At 52.3% G+C, this 19,496-nt stretch overlaps 2 protein-coding genes across 2 annotated transcripts; one reads left to right on the forward strand and one right to left on the reverse strand.

The window, feature by feature from the left end:
- Positions 1–2,433: 2,433 nt before the first annotated feature.
- On the reverse strand, positions 2,434–5,078 carry CCDC87 (coiled-coil domain containing 87). Its single transcript, XM_060017533.1, has one exon. It carries the CDS (start codon positions 5,076–5,078, stop codon positions 2,505–2,507), a length of 2,574 nt encoding a protein of 857 aa, XP_059873516.1. The 3' UTR covers positions 2,434–2,504.
- Positions 5,079–5,221: 143 nt separating this feature from the next.
- On the forward strand, positions 5,222–18,548 carry CCS (copper chaperone for superoxide dismutase). Its single transcript, XM_060019323.1, has 8 exons — positions 5,222–5,369; positions 5,688–5,760; positions 12,256–12,393; positions 12,598–12,775; positions 13,365–13,425; positions 17,891–17,968; positions 18,040–18,143; positions 18,225–18,548. Exons 1-8 carry the CDS (start codon positions 5,331–5,333, stop codon positions 18,376–18,378), a joined length of 825 nt encoding a protein of 274 aa, XP_059875306.1. The 5' UTR covers positions 5,222–5,330; the 3' UTR covers positions 18,379–18,548.
- The last annotated feature ends 948 nt before the right edge of the window (positions 18,549–19,496 follow it).

The following is a 19,496-nucleotide window of genomic DNA, read 5'->3' on the forward strand; positions in this document are numbered from 1 at the left end:
CAGGACAGGACTTCAGCTCTGTGGGTCTCAGCTTCCCAGCGTGGCCAGATCACCAGAAGCCAATGTGCTTGTCCAGCAGCTGAATGACCAATTTGCAGAATTGCCGATTGTTTTTTTCAAGTTGTATTTTACCTCTGGCTTGACATTTTATAAGCAAACAAGCTGGTCACCCAACCCTTCCCCCACTTTCACTGCCCCTGCCCCAGCAACTGCCCACTCCCCCGAATCATGTCTCACAGTCCTTAACACCACCCTCACTACTGCCTTTGCTCCCACCTGTGCCCCTTCCTCTATTTCAAAAAAAATAGGCCCCCCCAGACCCTTTCTGGGGTTTCATGATATCAAAACCATTTTCAGGGCTTCCCTGGTGGCGTGGTGGTTGAGAGTCCGCCTGCCGATGCAGGGGACGCGGGTTCGTGCCCCGGTCCGGGAAGATCCCACATGCCACAGAGAAGCTGGGCCCGTGAGCCATGGCCGCTGAGCCTGCGCGTCTGGAGCCTGTGCTCCGCAACGGGAGAGGCCACAACAGTGAGAGGCCCGTGTACCGCAAAACAAAAAACAAAAAACAAAAAACATTTTCATAATACTGCTGACACGTTATTTGCCTTTTCTACCCTCCCTGTTTCTGAGTACAGTGTTTTCCAGAGGCTGCATGACGTGCAATATCGCAACAGATGCAGCAGAAACATGAGAATCCAGTTGTCTCCTATTAAGCCAGACATTCAGGAGATTTGCAAAAGAGTAAAATAGCCACTCTTCACTACTTTAAAAAAAAAAGTTGTTTTTCATAACATATATTATCTCTGTAAACACATAATGGGATTAGTGTTAATTTAAATAAATAGTAAGGAACTTCCCTGGTGGTGCAGTGGTTAAGAATCTGCCTGCCAATGCAGGGGACACGGGCTTGAGCCCTGGTCTGGGAAGATCCCACATGCTGCGGAACAACTAAGCCCGTGCACCACAACTACTGAGCCCGCGCTCTAGAGCCCGCGAGCCACAACTACTGAAGCCCGCATGCCTATAGCCCATGCTTGGCAACAAGAGAAGCCACCTAAATGAGAAGCCCACGCACCACAACGAAAAGTAGCCCCTGCTAGCCACAACTAGAGAAAGCCCGCGCACAGCAACAAAGACCCAACGTAGCCAAAAAAAAAGAATAGTCAAAACCAATTGAAAAGTGGGCAAAGGGCATGAGAATCTTACAGAAAATAACCCAGCTTTTAAATATCTAAAAGATGCAACTTCACTCATAAGACAGATGAGAACACAACTCAAATGAGATGCAATTTTTTCACCTATTAGATGGTAAAGATTAAAAATTTTGATAACACTATCGATGAGAGTGGGGAATTATTATTATCATCATGCAGTGCTGACAATAATGCAAATGGTTACAGCCTTTGTGGAGGGTAATCAGTAATATCTATCAAAATTACAAGTGCTTATGCTTAGATATAATTCCACTTCCAGGAACTTAAACCATAGAAATAGCTGCACATACTAAAGAGATGAACAAGGATTTTTTTAGAGCATTGTTTTTGTTTGTAAATGTCCAACAATAAGAGACTGGTTAAACAAAATAAAAATACACCCAGAGAATTCCCTGGCAGTCCAGTGGTTAGGCCTCCACGCTTTCACTGCCAGGACCCAGGTTCAGTCCCTGGTTGGGTGACTAAGATCCTGCAAGCCGCGAGGCACAGCCAAAAAAAAAAAAAAACCAAGACCAAAACCAAAAACACCCAGTGGGATACTAGATAGCAATCAAAAAGAATAAGTCAGATCTATGTGTACCGACGTGGAATGAACTTGAGGCAAGCTCATTGGGGAAAAAAAAAGGGGCAAAACAGGGGACAGTATGCTACTGCTGGTGTAAAGACATGTGTATAGACAACATATTCATGTGTGTTCATACATGCATAGGCTATCTCTGAAATCATTTTTACAATGGCCTACAGGCCTTACATAATCTAACCTGCCCCCTGGCACCTTGTCACGACCCCTCTGACTCATCCCTCTTTCCCCTTAGCTCTGCTCCACCTGCATTGGCCACCTTGCTTTTCTGGAACACCCCAGGCACCCGCCTGCCTTACGCTTCCCAATAGCTGGCAGGAACACTGTTGTCCCAGATGTCCACGGAGCTCACTTCCTCCCCTCCTTCAAGCCTCCGTTCAAATCTCCCCTTCCCCGTGAGGCCTACACAGACTACCCTAATAAAGCTACATCCTTCACACTTTATTTCCTCTTGCCCTTCTCTATTGATGCATGAGTTTTTGGCTGTGCTGTTCATGGCTTGACAGAAATGGGACTACTGGGCTTGTGGATTTTTTTATGAGAACTTCATGGTCAAAATAAAGTGCTAATTTCAGTCCCCTGGTAGTTGGAAGCACAGTTTTCCTGAACCCCGCACTCCCAGATATTTCTTCTTTCAAAGCAGTCCAGAGGTCTGGGTGAGCTGCTGGGTGTATGGGGGTGAGGGAGGGACCTGAGGGCACTTGACCTGGTCAGAGAGTAATGGGCGTATTCCCAGGGGCTATTAAAGGCTGGCTGCTGAGCTTCCTGGACAGGGCTGACTGATGGGAGGCCCTCTTGGCCCAGACCAGGTGGTGGAGCCGCCGCCACTGCTGCAGCCAGTAGAGCATCTCCACTTTGTCATGCTTCATCTTGTCCAGGTAGCGCCGCCCCTTGAAGGTCACTGGCTCACCGAAGACTAACTCGATCTCCTCCAGGAGGGGAACCAAAGGAGCCTCCACTAGACCGAGCCTCTTATGGAGATGGTTGCGGATCTGATTCTCCTCCAGGAAGCGACTCAGGCCCATGTCGGTCTTGTGGAAAAAGCGGTTAGGGTCGGAGGCTTGTCGCTCAAACCACTCCAGTTTCCCCAGCAATACCTCCCGCAGCTGAATGGGCTGCAAGGCCTGCTCCCAGGCACTCACCAGTGACGGCAGCTGCCTCAGGCGGGCATTGGAGCTGTACTTGATGGCCATGTCCAGCCGGTCTTTGTCAGGGACCTCAAGCATGGACCACAGCTGCTCCAGACGCTTCTGTAGGCTCAGGATTTTGTGAGAGTCTTCCAGGAGGCTGTTGTTCTCAGTTCCCAGCCTGTGCTCCAGCACCGTGTCCCAATCCCACTCTCCTGGCACAAAGTCTGGCTCGTCGTCTTCTAGCAAGGGAGGTGGGTGCTGAATCTTTCGGGACTCTCTGACAGGGGCCACGATCTCCACAGGAACCTCCTCTTCATACATTTGGAAGATGACATGGAGGAAGTCTGTCTCCTGGGTGGTGAGGTACTTGAAGTAGTCACCCACAGACAAAGTCGTTTTCCACCAGTTCAGCCATGAGGCCTTGTTTGACCACTTCTCCCAGCTTTTACGTGCTTGGAGTGATGTGAAGGAGGACATCTTATCAGGGTTGGACTGTAAAGTGTTAGCTCTCAGGGAAGAAAGTCCAGCCAGCTTGGTGTTGATGAAACGATGCTGTTTTTCTTGACGTAGAAAGGCTGAGAATAGGAAGGCCGACCAGTCTTTATTGGCTGCAGGCTCAACCAGGGGCCCCTGGTCAAAAGAGAAGTGGTCCTTAGAGACATGGCTCATCAGCTCCTTGTACACCTCCCTGATGCTACTGCCCAAAGTGCAATCAGTATCCATTTCCTCGATAAGTTTGGGTTCCAGTTCACCAGCCAGGTGGTTGTATAGGACTCCGGCCCCCTCAACGTGGAAGGAATCCAAAAAGTTTCTTGCTGAGACCTGTACAGCAGCTGCCTGGACCACCTGATTTCTTAGCTTCAAAGTAACAGTCACTGGCTGTGGTTCAACTGGATGGGATCTGGGGGACTGGGGGCTCCACTGCTCTGAGGCTTTCTTCTCCTCAAGGCCCTTCAACATTCTCTGCAGCTCTTCCATGTGATGTGCTGCAGCTGGGCGGTAGGTCAGGGCCCCCAAGAGTGGGGGCAGGCCCGAGTTCAGCGGTGAGTAGTGAGACCACCCCAATTGCATGTTCTTCATCCTCTGCTTCAGGTCCTCAGCCGCAGTGTCCCCTGCCAGCTCTGGTTTGCTCTCTGCAACCAGGACCAGTGGGGTTAAGGGGCGAGGAGAGAATGGAGGAAGGCCCAACTCATCTGCTAGTTTCCAGCCCTCACGCAGAGAGGGCATGGACTGGCCCCTCTGGAGCTGGGAGGAGAGGGGCAAGTGGGAGGTGGGGGGAACCTGGTTGGGGGTAGCCACAGAGGACCCAGGCAGTGAGGCAATCTGTGAACTGAAGTTGCTTTCTCTCCCCTTTTGCATGGTGGACAGCCAGCGGAGAGGCTTCTTCTTCTTCAGCTGGGGAATGGACTTCCATTCCTTCACTGGGTCCGGTTCAGGCTCACTGACAAGCTCTCGCGGGCGGCTGAGTTGGATGAGGTAGTTCAGGCTGAGGTTGGAATATGGCACTTGGGCAAAGCCAGTGCTGTGATGCCACGGGATAGGGCAGAGCCTGAAAGCCGCAGTGGGGCCGAGGAGGCGCAGTCTGGACAAGCAGACTTGGACCTGCCCTTCCTTCAGCAGGGCGCGGAAGTCGGCGAGCAGGCCACGGTAGACCTCGGGACCGGTAAGGAAGACTGTGCAGTCCCTGGCGAGGCTGGCGGCCAACCGGGTGAGCGTGGCTGATTCGGTGAAGACAGCTGCGGGGGTCGACATGATCTTCTGAAGGTGCAGGTAGCGTACGAAGAGCTGCTCGCTGCTGAGCAGCACGTAGACCAGGAGCCGCTCCCGCAGCCTCTGATTGTTCCAGTAGCTCAGACCAGGTTCGGTGGGGGGCTCCTGCCAGCTGCACTTTAGCTCATCCAGGATGACCTCGGTGAAACGGAGTCGTACCTTGCGAGGCGCGCGCGCCTCCAGCCCGCTGTTGGCCAGCCGCTCCGCTACCTGGCGGCAGAGCGACGCCACCGTCAGCCGTGAGACCGGTAGGGGCAGCAGCATCAGGACCTCCTGCGAGAGGCGCTTCTGAGACTCTGTGCGCGTCGTCGTGCGGGGGAAGAGCGACAGCGGACGCAGCAACCGGTGGTAAAACCGCTGGAACTCGGGCTTATACGGCTCCATCTTAGACCAGGCGGCGCTGGCGGCGCCGGCGGTTACTAAGGCAACGAGGGGCCGGATGGCCCAAGTGCGCCTGCGCAGCCCTTGCCCGCTACAGCGTGGACGTGGGTGGGTGGGATGCAGAGCCTTGCGTGCGCTCGCAGCGGGAGGCGGGGCAAGGAGTGGCTTCCGGGGCTCCGCCTCTCCCGACGCGTCTCAGGGTTGGCGCCACAGGACCTGGACAGTTCGGGTCCTCCGGTGGTGACTGCGTTCGGGATGGCATCGGACTCGGGGGACCGCGGGACTACCTGCACGGTGAGGGTCGAGGCCTCGTGTGGGAGCCTCGCAGGGGCGAGAGCTTCGGCCCCTGGGGTGATCGTTAACTTGAGAATGGGGGAAGGAGCGTACACCTGGGTTGGGGCCTGGGATCCAGGCTGGAATGTGAGAGTAGCAGGGCCCTTGGCGTTAATGTTGAGGGGTGTTGCTCTTGGAATGATCGTGAGTGATAATGAAGGCGCTTGAGGAGGGGTCACGTGGGGCGTTACTCCAGGCCTTTGGGGGTGGTCGCAGGGAAGGTAGTGAAACAGGGTCACGCAAGAAGGTTCCCTAGCTCTCATCGGCCCGTCCTTGCAGCTGGAGTTCGCGGTGCAGATGACCTGTCAGAGCTGCGTGGACGCGGTGCGCACGTCCCTGCAAGGGATAGCAGGTAAGAACCTGCTTAACCAGATTAACTTTTCAGTGCGCAGTCAGGAGGCCTCTGGGAGGGGCAGGCAAATCTCTTAGACCAACCCTACTCCCATTTACAGATGCAGAAATTGAGACCTGGAGAGAGGAAGGAATGTTCTCAGAGTCACACAGGGACCCAGAGGCGGAGTCTAGAGTGCAGGTCTCAGGCCTGCCCTGCCAGATTCTTCTACTGGCTCTGCCTGCCCTTCTGGTGTCTTAAACCTCCAGTGCCTGGAGGTGAGGAGGGAGGCAGAGCGTAGTCCCCCCCTACAGGGGTTTTCCCTGGCACACAGGCAGTTCTTGCTTGAGAAACAAAATAATCTTGACAAAGCAAACAGCAGCCCTAGCCATGTTCCATCTTAGGCGGCCCTGATTCTTTTTTTTTTTATTTTGGCTGCTTTAGGTCTTCATTGCTGCACTTTCTCTAGTTGCGGCAAGCGGGGGAGGTGCACGGGCTTATTGCCGTGGCTTTTCTTGTTGCGGAGCATGGGCTCTAGGGCGCGGGCTTCAGTAGTTGTGGCACGTGGGCTCAGTAGTTGTGGCGCACAGGCTTAGTTGCTCTGCGGCATGTGGGATCTTCCCGGACCAAGGATTGAACCCATGTCCCCTGCATTGGCAGGCAGATTCTTAACTACTGCGCCATCAGGGAAGTCCGGCCCTGATTCTTAAAAGCCAGCTAGCCGGTCTGGAGATGACCAGGCACAATCGGAAAGATCTGAGAAGGCAGAGCCACCAGCATGGCCATGGGAACTGCCTGTCTTTGATTCTGTCAAATGTTTATCCAGTCATTCAGGTATAGACCAGACACTGGGGGCTTTTTAGGGAAAAGTGTTCACAAATGTTTCAGGCACAGCCTCTGCCCTCAGGTAACATGAGCACACAAGCATTGCGCTGGGAAGAGCAGTTCTTGGAGGAGCTGCCATGTGATGGCTTCTGAAACTGGGACATTGGTGGCACTTGGCTCTGTATAAGGCAGCAGTGTGTCCTAGGTCTTCGGGGTATGTGCTCTAGAGTCAGACTGTTTGGGTTCAAATCCCCCCTTTGCCACTTAATGGCACTAAGACCTCGTGCATGTTACTTTTTGTGTCTGTTTCTTCAGTGTTTAAATGGGCAAGGTAATGGAAGCTACCCCAGAGGTTCATTGTGAAGAGTAAATTAGTTAATACATGTAAAAGCACTTTAGAAAGGTCTTTGGCATGTAGTGAGAGCCCACTAAATCTTAGGAATTATGAGAGGCAGGGCTTATAGGTGGTAAGCTGGTTGGGCAGAGGCATGAGGGGACAAAACTTTTTTTTTTTTTGGCCGCACCGTGCGTCATGTGGGATCTTAGTTCCCCCACCAGGTATCGAACCTGTGCCCCCTGCAGTGGAAGCGCAGAGTCTTAACCACTGGACCGCCAGGGAAGTCCCTGATCTTTTTTAAGTTGTTCAAACTGTCTTATTTAGGGGTTCCATTTTCACTCCTCAATAGAGTTTATGTATTTCTCATATGCTTCCTTACCCATTAGTTCATCTAGTTCTGAGGTGTTCCTGAATGTCATCTTGATCAGCCAACCATCTTCATAACAACATTTGTGGACAAGTCCTGGATTTTCTGCAAGAGCTTCATTCATTTCAGTTACTTCTCCTGATAGAGGATACTAGAGTTCACTAGCAGCTCTCACACTTTCCAAAGCACCAAACTGCTCTTGTTGGTTCAGTTTTGTCCCAACTTCAGGCAGACTACAGTAAACAACATCTCTCAAAGCGTCCTGTGCAAAACTGTTGATTCCCACTGTTCCAACACCATTTCACTTTGTTAGCCATTCATGTTTGCCCATGAATCTTATGCATGGAGAGCAGAGCGGGGCTGGTGCGCAGCGGCCGGGCAGCACCTGCCCTCAGCCCCCAGAGCGCTTGGTGCTGGCTTCCAGTGCCATGTTTGCAGAGGGGGACAGATCCTAAAGCTGGGTTTGCTTTGACTATGTGTTTGGGAATGAGGGGTGAGTGTCTGAGAAAACTGAGCCATTCCACTGAGAGTGGAGTGTTCTGACCAAAGCTTTCCAAAGCTGTTGGACTCTACCTCCTGTAAAACATTCTTACTGGGAGAGCAGACAGCTGGACTTCTGTTGGACATAGGGCAGTTTTTAGCCCTCTGCAGGTTTCTTAGAGGCCAGATAAAGACTTCTGGTGACTACATTTTCTGGTCTGGGTAACTGGAAGCAGCTTCGCTTTCTCATGGGCTGGCTTCCCAGATACAGAGAGGGAGACAGAAAGAGTGATCGGGTGATTTGCCCTCTCCAGGAGGCCTGGGCTTTGGGGAAGAAGGCTCTGCTCTCCTCCTAAGGGTAAGTGGGAGGACCTCCCAGCCCAAGGCTCACTTCCTTGAACTCTTATCACCCACCCTAGAGTCCCCTACGGCCTTATCTTTTCTCCCTCTCTGGGCTCTGAGCTAAACAGGTACTACTGGCCAGGCCACACTCCACACCAGCCAAACCGAACTGCTGCTCAGCTGGGGAGCCAGCCTTCTTGGTTCAGACTCAGGTCAAGGTTTTGGGAATTGCAGTCACAAGGAGCTTCCCACTGGGGCCCTCCCACTTTCAGTGCAGAGACGCAGCTCTTCTTAGGAGACCCCAGAGCAGCAACCTACCTGTGCCAAAGCCAGTCCATCAGAAAGTCTTGTCTGCTGTGTCTAAAACTCTTTTTCTGTACTTTGGGCTTCACACCAAACCAGACCACCTCACCTCACCACAACCCACACGAGAACCTCATCTTTGGGCTCTCTGTTGCCCTTTCCGATAGGTTCTTCACATAGAAACCAGAGTGATTTTTTTCCTTTTTTATTTTCAATTATTTTATTTTATTTTATTTTTTGGCTGCCCCGCGTGGCTCGTGGGATCTTAGTTCCCCAACCCGCTGGTCGAACCTGCACCCTTGGCAGTGAAAGCCTAACCACTGGACCACCAGGAAATTGCTAAGAATGATTTTTTAAATCATACATCAGATGTTGTCACTGCTCTGCTTAAAATCCTGTGAAAGTCCTAATATTTAAGAGCTTCCCATAGGCCAGGCACTGTTCTAAGTGCTCTATATGAGATAACTCGTTTAGGCCTTCAGTAGCCTGCTGAAGTACGTTGTATTGTTATCTCCATTTGTAGAGGAAGAAACTGAAAAGAAAACAGAAAGGTTGAGTAAGCTAAGGCCACACAGCTAGTAGGTGGCAGACTCAGAATTTCAACTCCAGAGCCCACACCCTCAACCACTGTACTCTGTGGCCTCTGCCAATGGCCTCCCCTTGCATTAAAATTAAATTCCAGATTCTTTCCTGTTGCCTGCAGGGCTTTGTTTCATTGGTCTCCACTTACAACTTTGTATCTTATCATTCCCTTTACTCCAGCTCCAGCCACTGGGCCTTTCTCTTCCTAGAACACATAGATGTTGTTCCTGCCTCAGGGTCTTTGCCCAAACTGTACCCTCTGCTGGAATGCTCTTCCCTGACTACATTCAGGCCTATGCTTAAAGGCTCAGAGAAACTTTCCTTCACCAGCCTAAGTGGCTCACGCCCCGGTTGTTCCCCAATACCTGTTTCATTGAGCACACTTTGCCCTATCTGAATCTCCCTGTGCATGTGTTTGATATCCATATTCCTGTGCTGGAACACATGCTGCTTGATGGGGCAGAGACATCACCTGACTTGTTCCCTGCTGCATCCCTACTGCCTGGAACGGGGCGCATGATAGGCACTTAGTGTACATTTGTTAAATGAATGAATAGGCAAGTGAATCCCTCACACTGCATGCTTACTTAAGCTCTGGGAGCCTCAGACAATCAATCCTTTGGGGCCCAGTCCTTCTTCCTGTGGGGCAAGGGGACCAAGCATCAGCTCTGGAGTTGGACAGGCTGCCTTCTGAGCTTTGTGATCTCGAGCCAGTTGAGAAGCCCTCCAGCCTCATTTCTTCACTTGCCAGAGGAGGACAGTATCACTGTCCTGATGTGTGTAAAGCTGAGCACACAGCTCTTGGCATTCCCTAGAGGCTCAGAGTTCCCTGCCGTCCTCCCTACCACTTTGGCATCCAGAGGCACCTCTGGGTGGACCTGGAGCTCCAAGGCTTCACGCTAGGTGGCCCAGGATGAGACATTGTGTTAAGTGACAGGCAGTTGGGTTATTTGGGGGGTTTTCTTCTGGCAGAATTGCCCAGTACTTGCCGGGAGGAGATGGGTGTGTCTGTCTGATTTCTGTTTACAAATTCGGCCCCTCCCCCAACAGTGTCACCGATGGGGCAGGGGATCTGTAGAAGCAAGACCGTGGGACCCTTTGTAACCACAGGCCAAACAGTCCTGCCTCTTGGGTGCTACCTCCGCCCAGTACCATCTCCCCGTTTGGCCTCGAGTTGGAAGGAATCTGAACAGCTGAGGTTCCTTGTGTGTGCCTCGGGGACTGTTATTCCCATCTCTGCCTGATGGTTAATCCAGGTGTAGTCTTGATTCTCCCACAGCCCATGAGCTCCCTGCGGACTAGGACTGGTGCTTTCCCTGACCCTGGCCTCCTCCAGGCCCAGCACACATTTGTTGAATGAATACAGGGCGGGGGTGGTGGTGGGTGGGGGAACCAAGGATGAAGGGAATGCAGACAGTCAGTGCAGCCTTCAGTTCACACAGCATTGGCTCAGCAGAGGGACATGCCTCGCTTAACCTGTCTTCTGGGCTGCCCAGGGCTCCCGGCTCCCATGGGCTCTACCCTGCCAGAGCAACAGACACACTTACTAAGATCAGAGCAGAATGGTTGTAAGCTCCACAGGTGAGATCATCCCTCAGAGTTCCCAGCCATCCCCTGTGCTCTGGCTCAGGATTCAAGAGTTCTCTTAAAAGGCTTATGAGCCCTGAACATCTGAATGAAAGAGAAGCCCCTTCTCGTCCTTCTTTGAGGTGGCTCGATGGCCCTCAAAACTGAGCATGTGTCAGAATCGTCCCGCAGGTTGTGTATACACCAGGGTGGCTTCAGGGATTTGGAGGGCAGTTGAGACCCTCTGACTTTTGAACCTGACCCTTGTGGACCACACAGAGCTCCTGCCCACACAGAGGATTGTAATCGGTGCAGCATGAGTTACATAGGAGAAGTGGGAACTGCCACAGGAGGATGGAGGCGGGGGCGCCAAGCCAGCCTGGAGGCTGGAGCTGCTTCTCAGGGTGAGCAGTATTCAGGTGAAGTGCTCGGGCTCTGGAGCTAGGCTGCCTGGGATGAGTTCCAGTCCCACCATTCACTACAACGTGACTTGGAGCAAGTTGCTTAACTTCTCTATGCCTCAGTTTTCTCATCCGTAAAGTGGGGATAATAGTGCCCAACTCACAGGGTTACTGCATTAATACAGGTAAAGTACGAAAAAGCCCACAGTGCATGTTCAGTAAATGTTAGCTTTCAGGATAGTGGTGATAGCCCCCTCTTTTTTATGTGTGCCAGCTTTATTGAAATGCTCATATATCATAAAATTCATCCATTAAAGTATACAGTTCAGTGGTTTTTAGTATATTCACAGAGTTGTGCAACCATTACCACTATCAGTTTTCTATTTCATCACCTTATGAAGAAAATTGTACCTTTCAGCTATCACCCTCCTACTCCCCTACCCACTAATCTACTTTCTGTCTCTATAGATTTACCTCTTCTGGGTATTTCATCCAGAATGACATCATCTAATACGTGCTCTTTGTGACTGGCTTTTACTTAGCATAATGTTTTTAAGGGTCATCCACATTGTAGCATGTATCAGTGCTGAATGCCTTTTTATGGGTGAATAGTATTCCATTGCATGGGTACGAGTTTTGTTTATCCACTCATCATTTGATGGGCTTTGGGGCTGTTTTCACCTTTTGACTATCATGAGTAATGTGGCTATTGATAGCCCACTTTTATACAAACATTTTTTTTTATTGTTTAATTTTTAAAAATTGAAGTATAGTTGATTTACAATGTTGTGCTGAAACATTTTTAAAAGAACTATCTGTGTTTCAAAAGTTATAAAGAGGGGCTTCCCAGGTGGCGCAGTGGTTGGGAGTCCACCTGCCGATGCAGGGGACACGGGTTCGTGCCCTGGTCCGGGAAGATCCCACATGCTGCGGAGCGGCTGGGCCCGTGAGCCGTGGCCACTGAGCCTGCGCGTCCGGAGCCTGTGCTCCACGACGGGAGAGGCCACAACAGTGAGAGGCCCGCGTACCGCACCAAAAAAAAAAAAAAAAAGTTATAAATAATGCCTCGTATGAAATAAGAATTCACAACACTCCTGGGGGCAAGATGGCGTTATCCCCACTTTATTCATAAAGAAACAAACTCAGAGAGGTTAAGGGCCTTACACAGCTAGAAGGCAGCTTCAGAGCTTGCCTCCAACCATAGGAAGGTTGGTTAAGATGGGGATGGGGAATGGCCCCCTGATTCTCTCTTCCCTGCTCCCAGCACAGGGGTGCCAGCCCTCTGCTGCCCACTGTCTCCTGTCTTCTCCCAGGTGTCCAGAGTGTGGAGGTGCAGTTGGAGAACCAGATGGTCCTGGTACAGACCACCCTGCCCAGCCAGGAGGTGCAGGCCCTTCTAGAAGGCACTGGGAGGCAGGCGGTACTCAAGGGCATGGGCAGTGGCCTGTTCCGTGAGTAACCTTGGCCTTGGCCTCTCTGGGAGGGAGGTGGCCTGGGTGTGGTACAGATCCAACCATGGCCTTTGGGGGCTCGGGTTGGCGTGGCTTTAGGGACCCCGCGAAGTTATGGGGGCTCTCTCCACGTCGTTTCCAAGTTGATAAATGGGTGGGGCTGGGTGAGGTGACGAGCCAGCCCTGGTGTTTAATACCTTACAGAGAATCTGGGGGCAGCAGTGGCCATTCTCGGGGGGCCTGGCCCTGTGCAGGGAGTGGTGCACTTCCTACAGCTGACCCCTGAGCGCTGCCTCATCGAGGGGACCATTGACGGCCTGCAGCCTGGGCTGCACGGACTGCACGTCCATGAGTTCGGAGACCTCACAAGGAACTGCAACAGGTGAGTCCTCTGTAACCTCCCTGTAGCATCCTTATTGCCCCAGTTGTGCACCCACATAAGTGCAGGGGGCTGTGTTCAGCTTTTCACACACTCTTTCACGTTTGATCCTCACAAGTACCCTGGGAGGCATATACACAAAGGCCCAGTCTACAGATGAGAAAACTGAGACTCAAAAAGGTTAAATGACTTGTCAAAGACCCTAGAGCATGTAAATGGTAGAGTGGGGATTTGAACCAAAATCTGACCTAGACACTCCTGCTCATAGCCACCTTACTGCCTCCGAGATGGAAGGTGACTCCTGGACACGGGAGAGTCAGGTCTCCATGTCATGGTGTTTGTCATGCTGTCATGCCATTAGTTGTTTACTCATCTGTGTCTCGCCTGGAAGCTTATTGAGGGCAGGTCCCATGACTGATTCTTCTTAGTGCCCTCAACTCAGAGCCTGGCACAGAGTGGGCCTGTGTGTTGAATGAGTGGATGAATGAATAAGTGAGTGAATGAATAAATGAAACAAATGTCAAGTAAGAGGATGGATCACCTGGCCTGTGAGCTATTGTTTCACTGCCCACCTGCTATCTTTCCTTCTTAGCTGTGGGGACCACTTTAACCCTGATGGAATGTCTCATGGAGGTCCCCAGGACTCTGACCGGGTAAGTGAAAGCCCAGAATCCTAACCACTAGGCCACCAGGGAACTCCCCGACCAGGTAAGTATTCTTTTTAGGCTGAGAGAGAACCCAAAGTCTCAGAGGCAGGGCACGCAGCTCTTGGGGCCTGAAAGTATGATTCCTTTTTGTTGGGGTCTTTTTCCCTCACTTTTTTGGTTCCATTTAGAAACATTTATTGACACTTTCTGTGTTGAAGGCCTGCTCCCTAAGACTCACAGTCTGGTGAGGGAGACACTGAGAACTCCTTGGTTGCAGTGCAGTGAGAGAATCCTTGCAGGAGCCTGCCGGAGGCCCTGGGAGCCCAGAGCAAGCTCCTGACCCAGCCCGAGGGGCACATGCAATGGGAGAAAGCTTCCTGGAGAAGGTGATGGTGTGGAAGTTAAAGCTTTTACCTAAACTAAAAAGGCCATCCCAGAACTTCTCTGGTGGTCCAGTGGTTAAGACTCCTCACTTCCACTGCGGAGGACATGGGTTCGAGCCTTCATCGGGGAAGTTCCGCGTGCCTCATGGTGTGGCCAAAAAACAAAAAACAAAACGCTGTCCCTGACGCTGCAGCTCCTGGCCCTGGAGTTTAATTTTACACCAGAGAATTGTTTCCCCATCAGCAGTGAGTCACATGCTGCCTTAATGATTCTTGCCTTATCTGAGTACTACTTGTTCTGTTAGTTACTCAATGTTTTTATTTAAATTGACTGATTTTTTTCCCCTTAGGTAAATTTAGTTATTTTTAACATTTTAATCTATCACTGAAGGTTTCAAACAATTTCTAAAAGTAGAGAAACTAGAGTCCTGAACCCCCATGTCCCTGTCACCCAGTTACCAACTCGTGGCCAGTCCTGCTTCATCAACACCCCTGGCCCTTCTCCACCATTATTTTGAAGAAAATCAAGACATCATTCATGTAATTAAGGTAGATTTATTTTTAACAAGAAACTTGATATGGCCACAGAAAATAAGAAACCAGTACTTCCAGCCCCAAGAGGAGGATCATTGTGAAGGTACATCAGTGCAGACCTAAAACGTGTCATTAGGGTCCTGCTAGGGACTACGGCCTGCTTTACCGCTGTCAGGGTGATTAGTGAATGTCAGAGAGGCGTTAAAGACGTTTCAACACCAAGCTGACATTTTGTCCTGGATGTCGTGCCAGGAGGACGGCCTCCTCTCTCAGTGATGGGATGTTTCCTGACGCCCTGTCCACACACACCTGATTCCGTCTCCTCCGCCTGCGGTGCTATGTGTTCCCCTCCTCAGGGATTCAGAGGGGATCAGCCTCTGAGCCACACACCAGGCCGCTTGCTCCTCCGCCCAGTCCTGGAAACGCCTCCCCCTCCTTAATCTTCCTACCGCAAAAGACCCCAACACCCGGCACAGCAAAAAGTGCCAGGTGTGAGCAGCAGACGTCCCAAAGGGAAACAAGATAAAGCAGAAGTGGCTCTTCTTGCTGCTTGCTCGTCAGCCCCGTCACACAGCCCCACCCACCCGTGTGCAGGGGAGGGCAAACAAATGAAAACATGGTGTGTGTTTCTTAATTCATGTAAGTGATTTTTGTTTTTTTGGACTTTTGACAGCTCTGTCACATTTCTAGTGATCGAAGTTTTTACTCCTCGCCCCCCGCCCCCTGGGGAGTGGGGGAAGCCTTTCTGTTGGGTCCATTGCATAGTGTCATACTTGCGTTCTGTGTGTCAGTTATCTATTGCCGAGAGTCAAATTACTCCAAACTTAGGGTTTTTTGTTTTTTGGTTTTTTGTTTTTTTTTGCGGTACGCGGGCCTCTCACTGTTGTGGCCTCTCCCGTTGCGGAGCACAGGCTCCGGACGCGCAGGCTCAGCGGCCATGGCTCACGGGCCCAGCCGCTCCGTGGCATGTGGGATCTTCCCGGACCGGGGCACGAACCCGTGTCCCCTGCATCGGCAGGTGGACTCTCAACCACTGCACCACCAGGGAAGCCCTTTGGGTTTTTTTTTGGCCAAGCTGCTCGGCTTGTGCGGATATTAGCTCCCCAACCAGGGATCGAACCCACAGCAGTGAAAGCGCCAAGTCCTAACCACTGGACCACCAGGGAACTCCCAGGTTTAAAACAAACAACAAGCATTTGTCATCTCACAGTTTCTCTGGGGTAGGAATTCGGGTACAGCATAGCTGGGGACCTCTGTCTTCGGGTCTCTCAAGGCTCGATGTGGGGAGGACCCGCTTCCACACGAACTCATGTTGCTGTTGGCCGGCCTCAGGGCCTCCCTGGCTGTTGGCCAGAGACATCAGTCCTTTGCCAGGTGGGCCTCTCCCTAGGCCAGTGCACAGCACAGCAGCTGGCTGCCGTCAGAGCAAGTGAGAGAGAGAAGGCTTCCAACCTGAAGCCACGCTCCTTTTGTAACGTAAGCTTGGAGGTGACGCCAGGTCCAGCCCACCCTTGTGGTGGAGCACACAGGGTGTGAATCCAGGGGGTGCATCTTAGAGGCAGTCTTCCTCATTGAAGCCTTGAAAGGTGCTGAGCAGGAATCAGGCAGGTGAAGAAGGGAGAGTGGGAATGGAGGCTTAACAGGGGACGCCCCGTAGACAAAGCCCTGGAGGCTTGAACCGGCAAGAAGGAGGTCTGGGAACTGGCAGCCCTATGCCTCTTAGGAAGTGGAGTTTCTGAAGGGCCGAAGACCCCCTCGTGACCCGTGCCTTGGCCTGGGCCCCTCCCAGGGAGGGCATCTGAAGGGGCTGGAGCCAGCTGCTGTCTTGTACCCGAGCCCTCGGTATAGGCAGAGGAAGACCTGAGCAAGAGCTACATGTCCAAGGAGCCATGATGACTGGCATGTTCCTTTTGGATTTCAGCGTCTGGTTTTGTCCAGACAGAAGTGAATTCAGTGTGGGGATTTACGTCCAAGCCTGGTTGTCCCTTTGCACATCTCCTAACTGGTTTCTAAGCTTCCTTCCCTTCTCTCCCCATCCACCTCCAGTCCTTTGCCTTCATGCACGGTATTAGAGGAATTGTTCCAAAGCATGAAGTGACAAAGTCACACCCCTGCCTGAAACCTTTCTTAACTCCCCAGTACCCAAGGGGACAGATCTCACGTGGCTACTTGGTGTGACGTTCAGTGCCACCTGGCCCAGTTCCACCCACCCGTGTGCAGGGGAGGGACTAGAAAGCCTGCGTCTCCTGACCCTCTGCTGCTGGCTCGTGCCTCTGAGCCACACACCAGGCCGCTTGCTCCTCCGCCCAGTGCTGGAAACACCTCCCCCGCCTTTATCTTCCTACCGCAAAAGGCCCCAACACCCGGCACAGCAAAAAGTGCCAGGTGTGAGCAGCAGACGTCCCAAAGGGAAACAAGATAAAGCAGAAGTGGCTCTTCTTGCTGCTTGCTCGTCAGCCCCGTCACACAGTGACATGCTTTGTGACCCTGCTTTGCGGCAAGGCCATGTGTACCAGCCCATGTTGGCTCAGGCTCTTACTTCTGCCCAAGTTGTCAGGTTGGGGGCAATTTATTTGCACAGACAGACGTGGGTCTCTGGGACTCATCAGTAGGGCCTTGTCACCAGGAAACACACTCACTATTGTGCTAACCCTATGTTTTGTAATCACTAGTCTGTTCCATGTCTGTCTCCTCACCATGCTTTGAACCCCTTGAGGGGTGTTGACCATCACCTCCCACCCTGCCTGGCAGAGGGTATCTGATGTAGGCGGAGCTCAGTAGCTGTGTTAGGACATTTAAAAAATATATATATATTTATTTATTTGGCTGCACCGGGTCTTAGTTGGGGCGTGCAGGATCTTTTTAGTTGCGGTGTGCAGGTGGCATGCGGGATCTTTAGCTGCGACATGCAGGATCTAGTTCCCTGACCAGGGATCAAACCCGGGCCTCCTACATTGGGAGCGCAGAGTCTTAGCCACTGGACCAGCAGGGAAGTCCCAGGACATTTTTATTACCTTCAAGGGAGAAGGTGGGCAGAACCAGGTGTTGGGGGCAGGAGACGCCCTTTGCCCCTGTGTTTCTTCTTTTCCTGGAGGCCGGACGTCAGGGAAGCGATGCTGGCTGCCTCTGATGGTCAAGAAGCCAAGCTTGGCCAACTTAAGCCCAGGGGAACTGCAGACTACCAGGGGCTCACAGAGTCATCCGGAGGCTGGAGAAGTGGGCTTGGAAAAGAGCAGGAACCAGGCTAGATTCTGAGGCTTGGATGCAGACTGGGCAGCAGCCTTGTAGGAGAAGCAGCCTGGTCTAGTGACATGACTTCCTAGGGAGGGAGTCACTGGCCGTTTTCAGCGTGCTGTCATTCAGCATGCCCAGGATTTTAGTTGCAGGGAGAGAGAGTCCAGTTTCCTTCCTTGTGTCCTGGGCCGTCCCTTCATCCTACCAGACTGGACCCATAGGAGGACACTGGTACTTTGAGGAAGGGGACCCAGATACTGGGAAGCCAGAAGTTAGCAGCCATGTCCCACGTGCCCTTTCCCCCCCGGGTCTCATTGCAGCACCGTGGAGACCTAGGGAACATCCACGCTGAAGCTGATGGCCGAGCCGTCTTCAGGATAGAGGATGAGAGGCTGAAGGTGAGGTGGAAAAGAAGGTGGGGACCTTTCCTAACAGGTCCACTGTCTGAGGTCTTTGTCTCCCCTCAAAGGTGTGTGATGTGATTGGCCGAAGCCTGGTCGTCGATGAGGGAGAAGACGACCTGGGCCGGGGTGGCCATCCCTTGTCCAGGATCACAGGGAACTCAGGAGAGGGGTGAGTGCTCTGCCCGCAGTGCCCGCGGAGACCGGGAGGGGCCAGGCAGGTGCTCATCTCAACCGCACTGCTCTTCCGCAGGTTGGCCTGTGGCATCATCGCACGCTCTGCTGGCCTTTTCCAGAACCCCAAGCAGATCTGCTCCTGCGACGGGCTCACCATCTGGGAGGAGCGAGGCCGGCCCATCGCTGGCGATGGGCGAAAGCAGCCTGCCAGTCCCCCCGCCCACCTCTGAGCACAGCCTCAGCCTCGGGTCTGTCACTGTCCTCCCTGCTGAGCACTTCCAGAGGGAGGCCCTGCTCACCCAGTCCTAGGAGAACTAGTGTGTGGGGTATGTAGGGGTTGCTGTGATCTTCCCTTGGCAAATTAAAATTTTATTTTCATATGGAACTTGGTGTTTTGTCCATGTCCTGTTGTCCCTTAATGGGCTTAATAACCACAGTCCCTCTGCCTCTGTCCTCCCTGTCGAGGGCCACCTCTTGGCTTTAGAGGCAAAGAAAACTGGATTCAAAGCCAACCAGTTCCTGAGGGCCGTATCCTCCTCAGGGTCAGAGTGAAGGACCATAGCAGACATATTTCTGTTTGTGACCTGTCCCCCTCCCTTCACTATGGCCAGTTGGAACCAAAATGGACACCTGACCCACACAGGGCCTTGCTTTCCCAGAGAAATCAAAGTGGATCCAGCTTTAGTTTCTCCCTGGGGTTGGATCTGTAACATGGGAATATGGGAGCTGTGGGTGCGCCTCTTCTCCCTGCATTGTGGACCGAGTATCAGAAAAAGCCCATCAGCTGAGGAGGAAGAATGAGGCAGATGCACAGGGAGAACCTAAGAGTCGCAGGAGGACGCCAGATGCTCCGGAGTCCGCACTCTGGGCCTTTCCTGAGGCCAGCGACCTCCTGATCTGGGAGTCAAGAGACCATCCCCCCACCAATGCATCATCACCCACTTTCTAAAAAAAGTTAATGTGGCTTGAGTTGATTTCCTTACTCGCAAGTAAAAGACTCTTAATTAATCGAGTAAATAAAGTGTTTGGCACAGGGCCTGGCACAGGGTAAGTTAAGGGAGCAGTGCCTGTGATTCTGAGGCCAAATGCGGCCCCTGGAGGCAGACCCAGCCAGGCTCCCCTCTCACAGGGATGGCCGATGTCCAAGGACATCGAATTCCTTGGGGAATTGGCGCCGGGAATTCTGGGGCTTCGCAATCATCTGTTGTGCCCCCTGCCCCCACTGGACTGTGTCATGCTTGCTCACCCATGACGAAGCCGCTTTTGTGACATGGTAGGCTGGCAGAGCGCAAACTTTGCCCCTTACACTGCCTGCTTGGAGCAAGGTGGGTGGATTAACAGTCAGCTG

The sequence above is a fragment of the Delphinus delphis genome, chromosome 8 (genome assembly GCF_949987515.2).
Source record: "Delphinus delphis chromosome 8, mDelDel1.2, whole genome shotgun sequence".
NCBI classification, from domain to species: domain Eukaryota; kingdom Metazoa; phylum Chordata; class Mammalia; order Artiodactyla; family Delphinidae; genus Delphinus; species Delphinus delphis.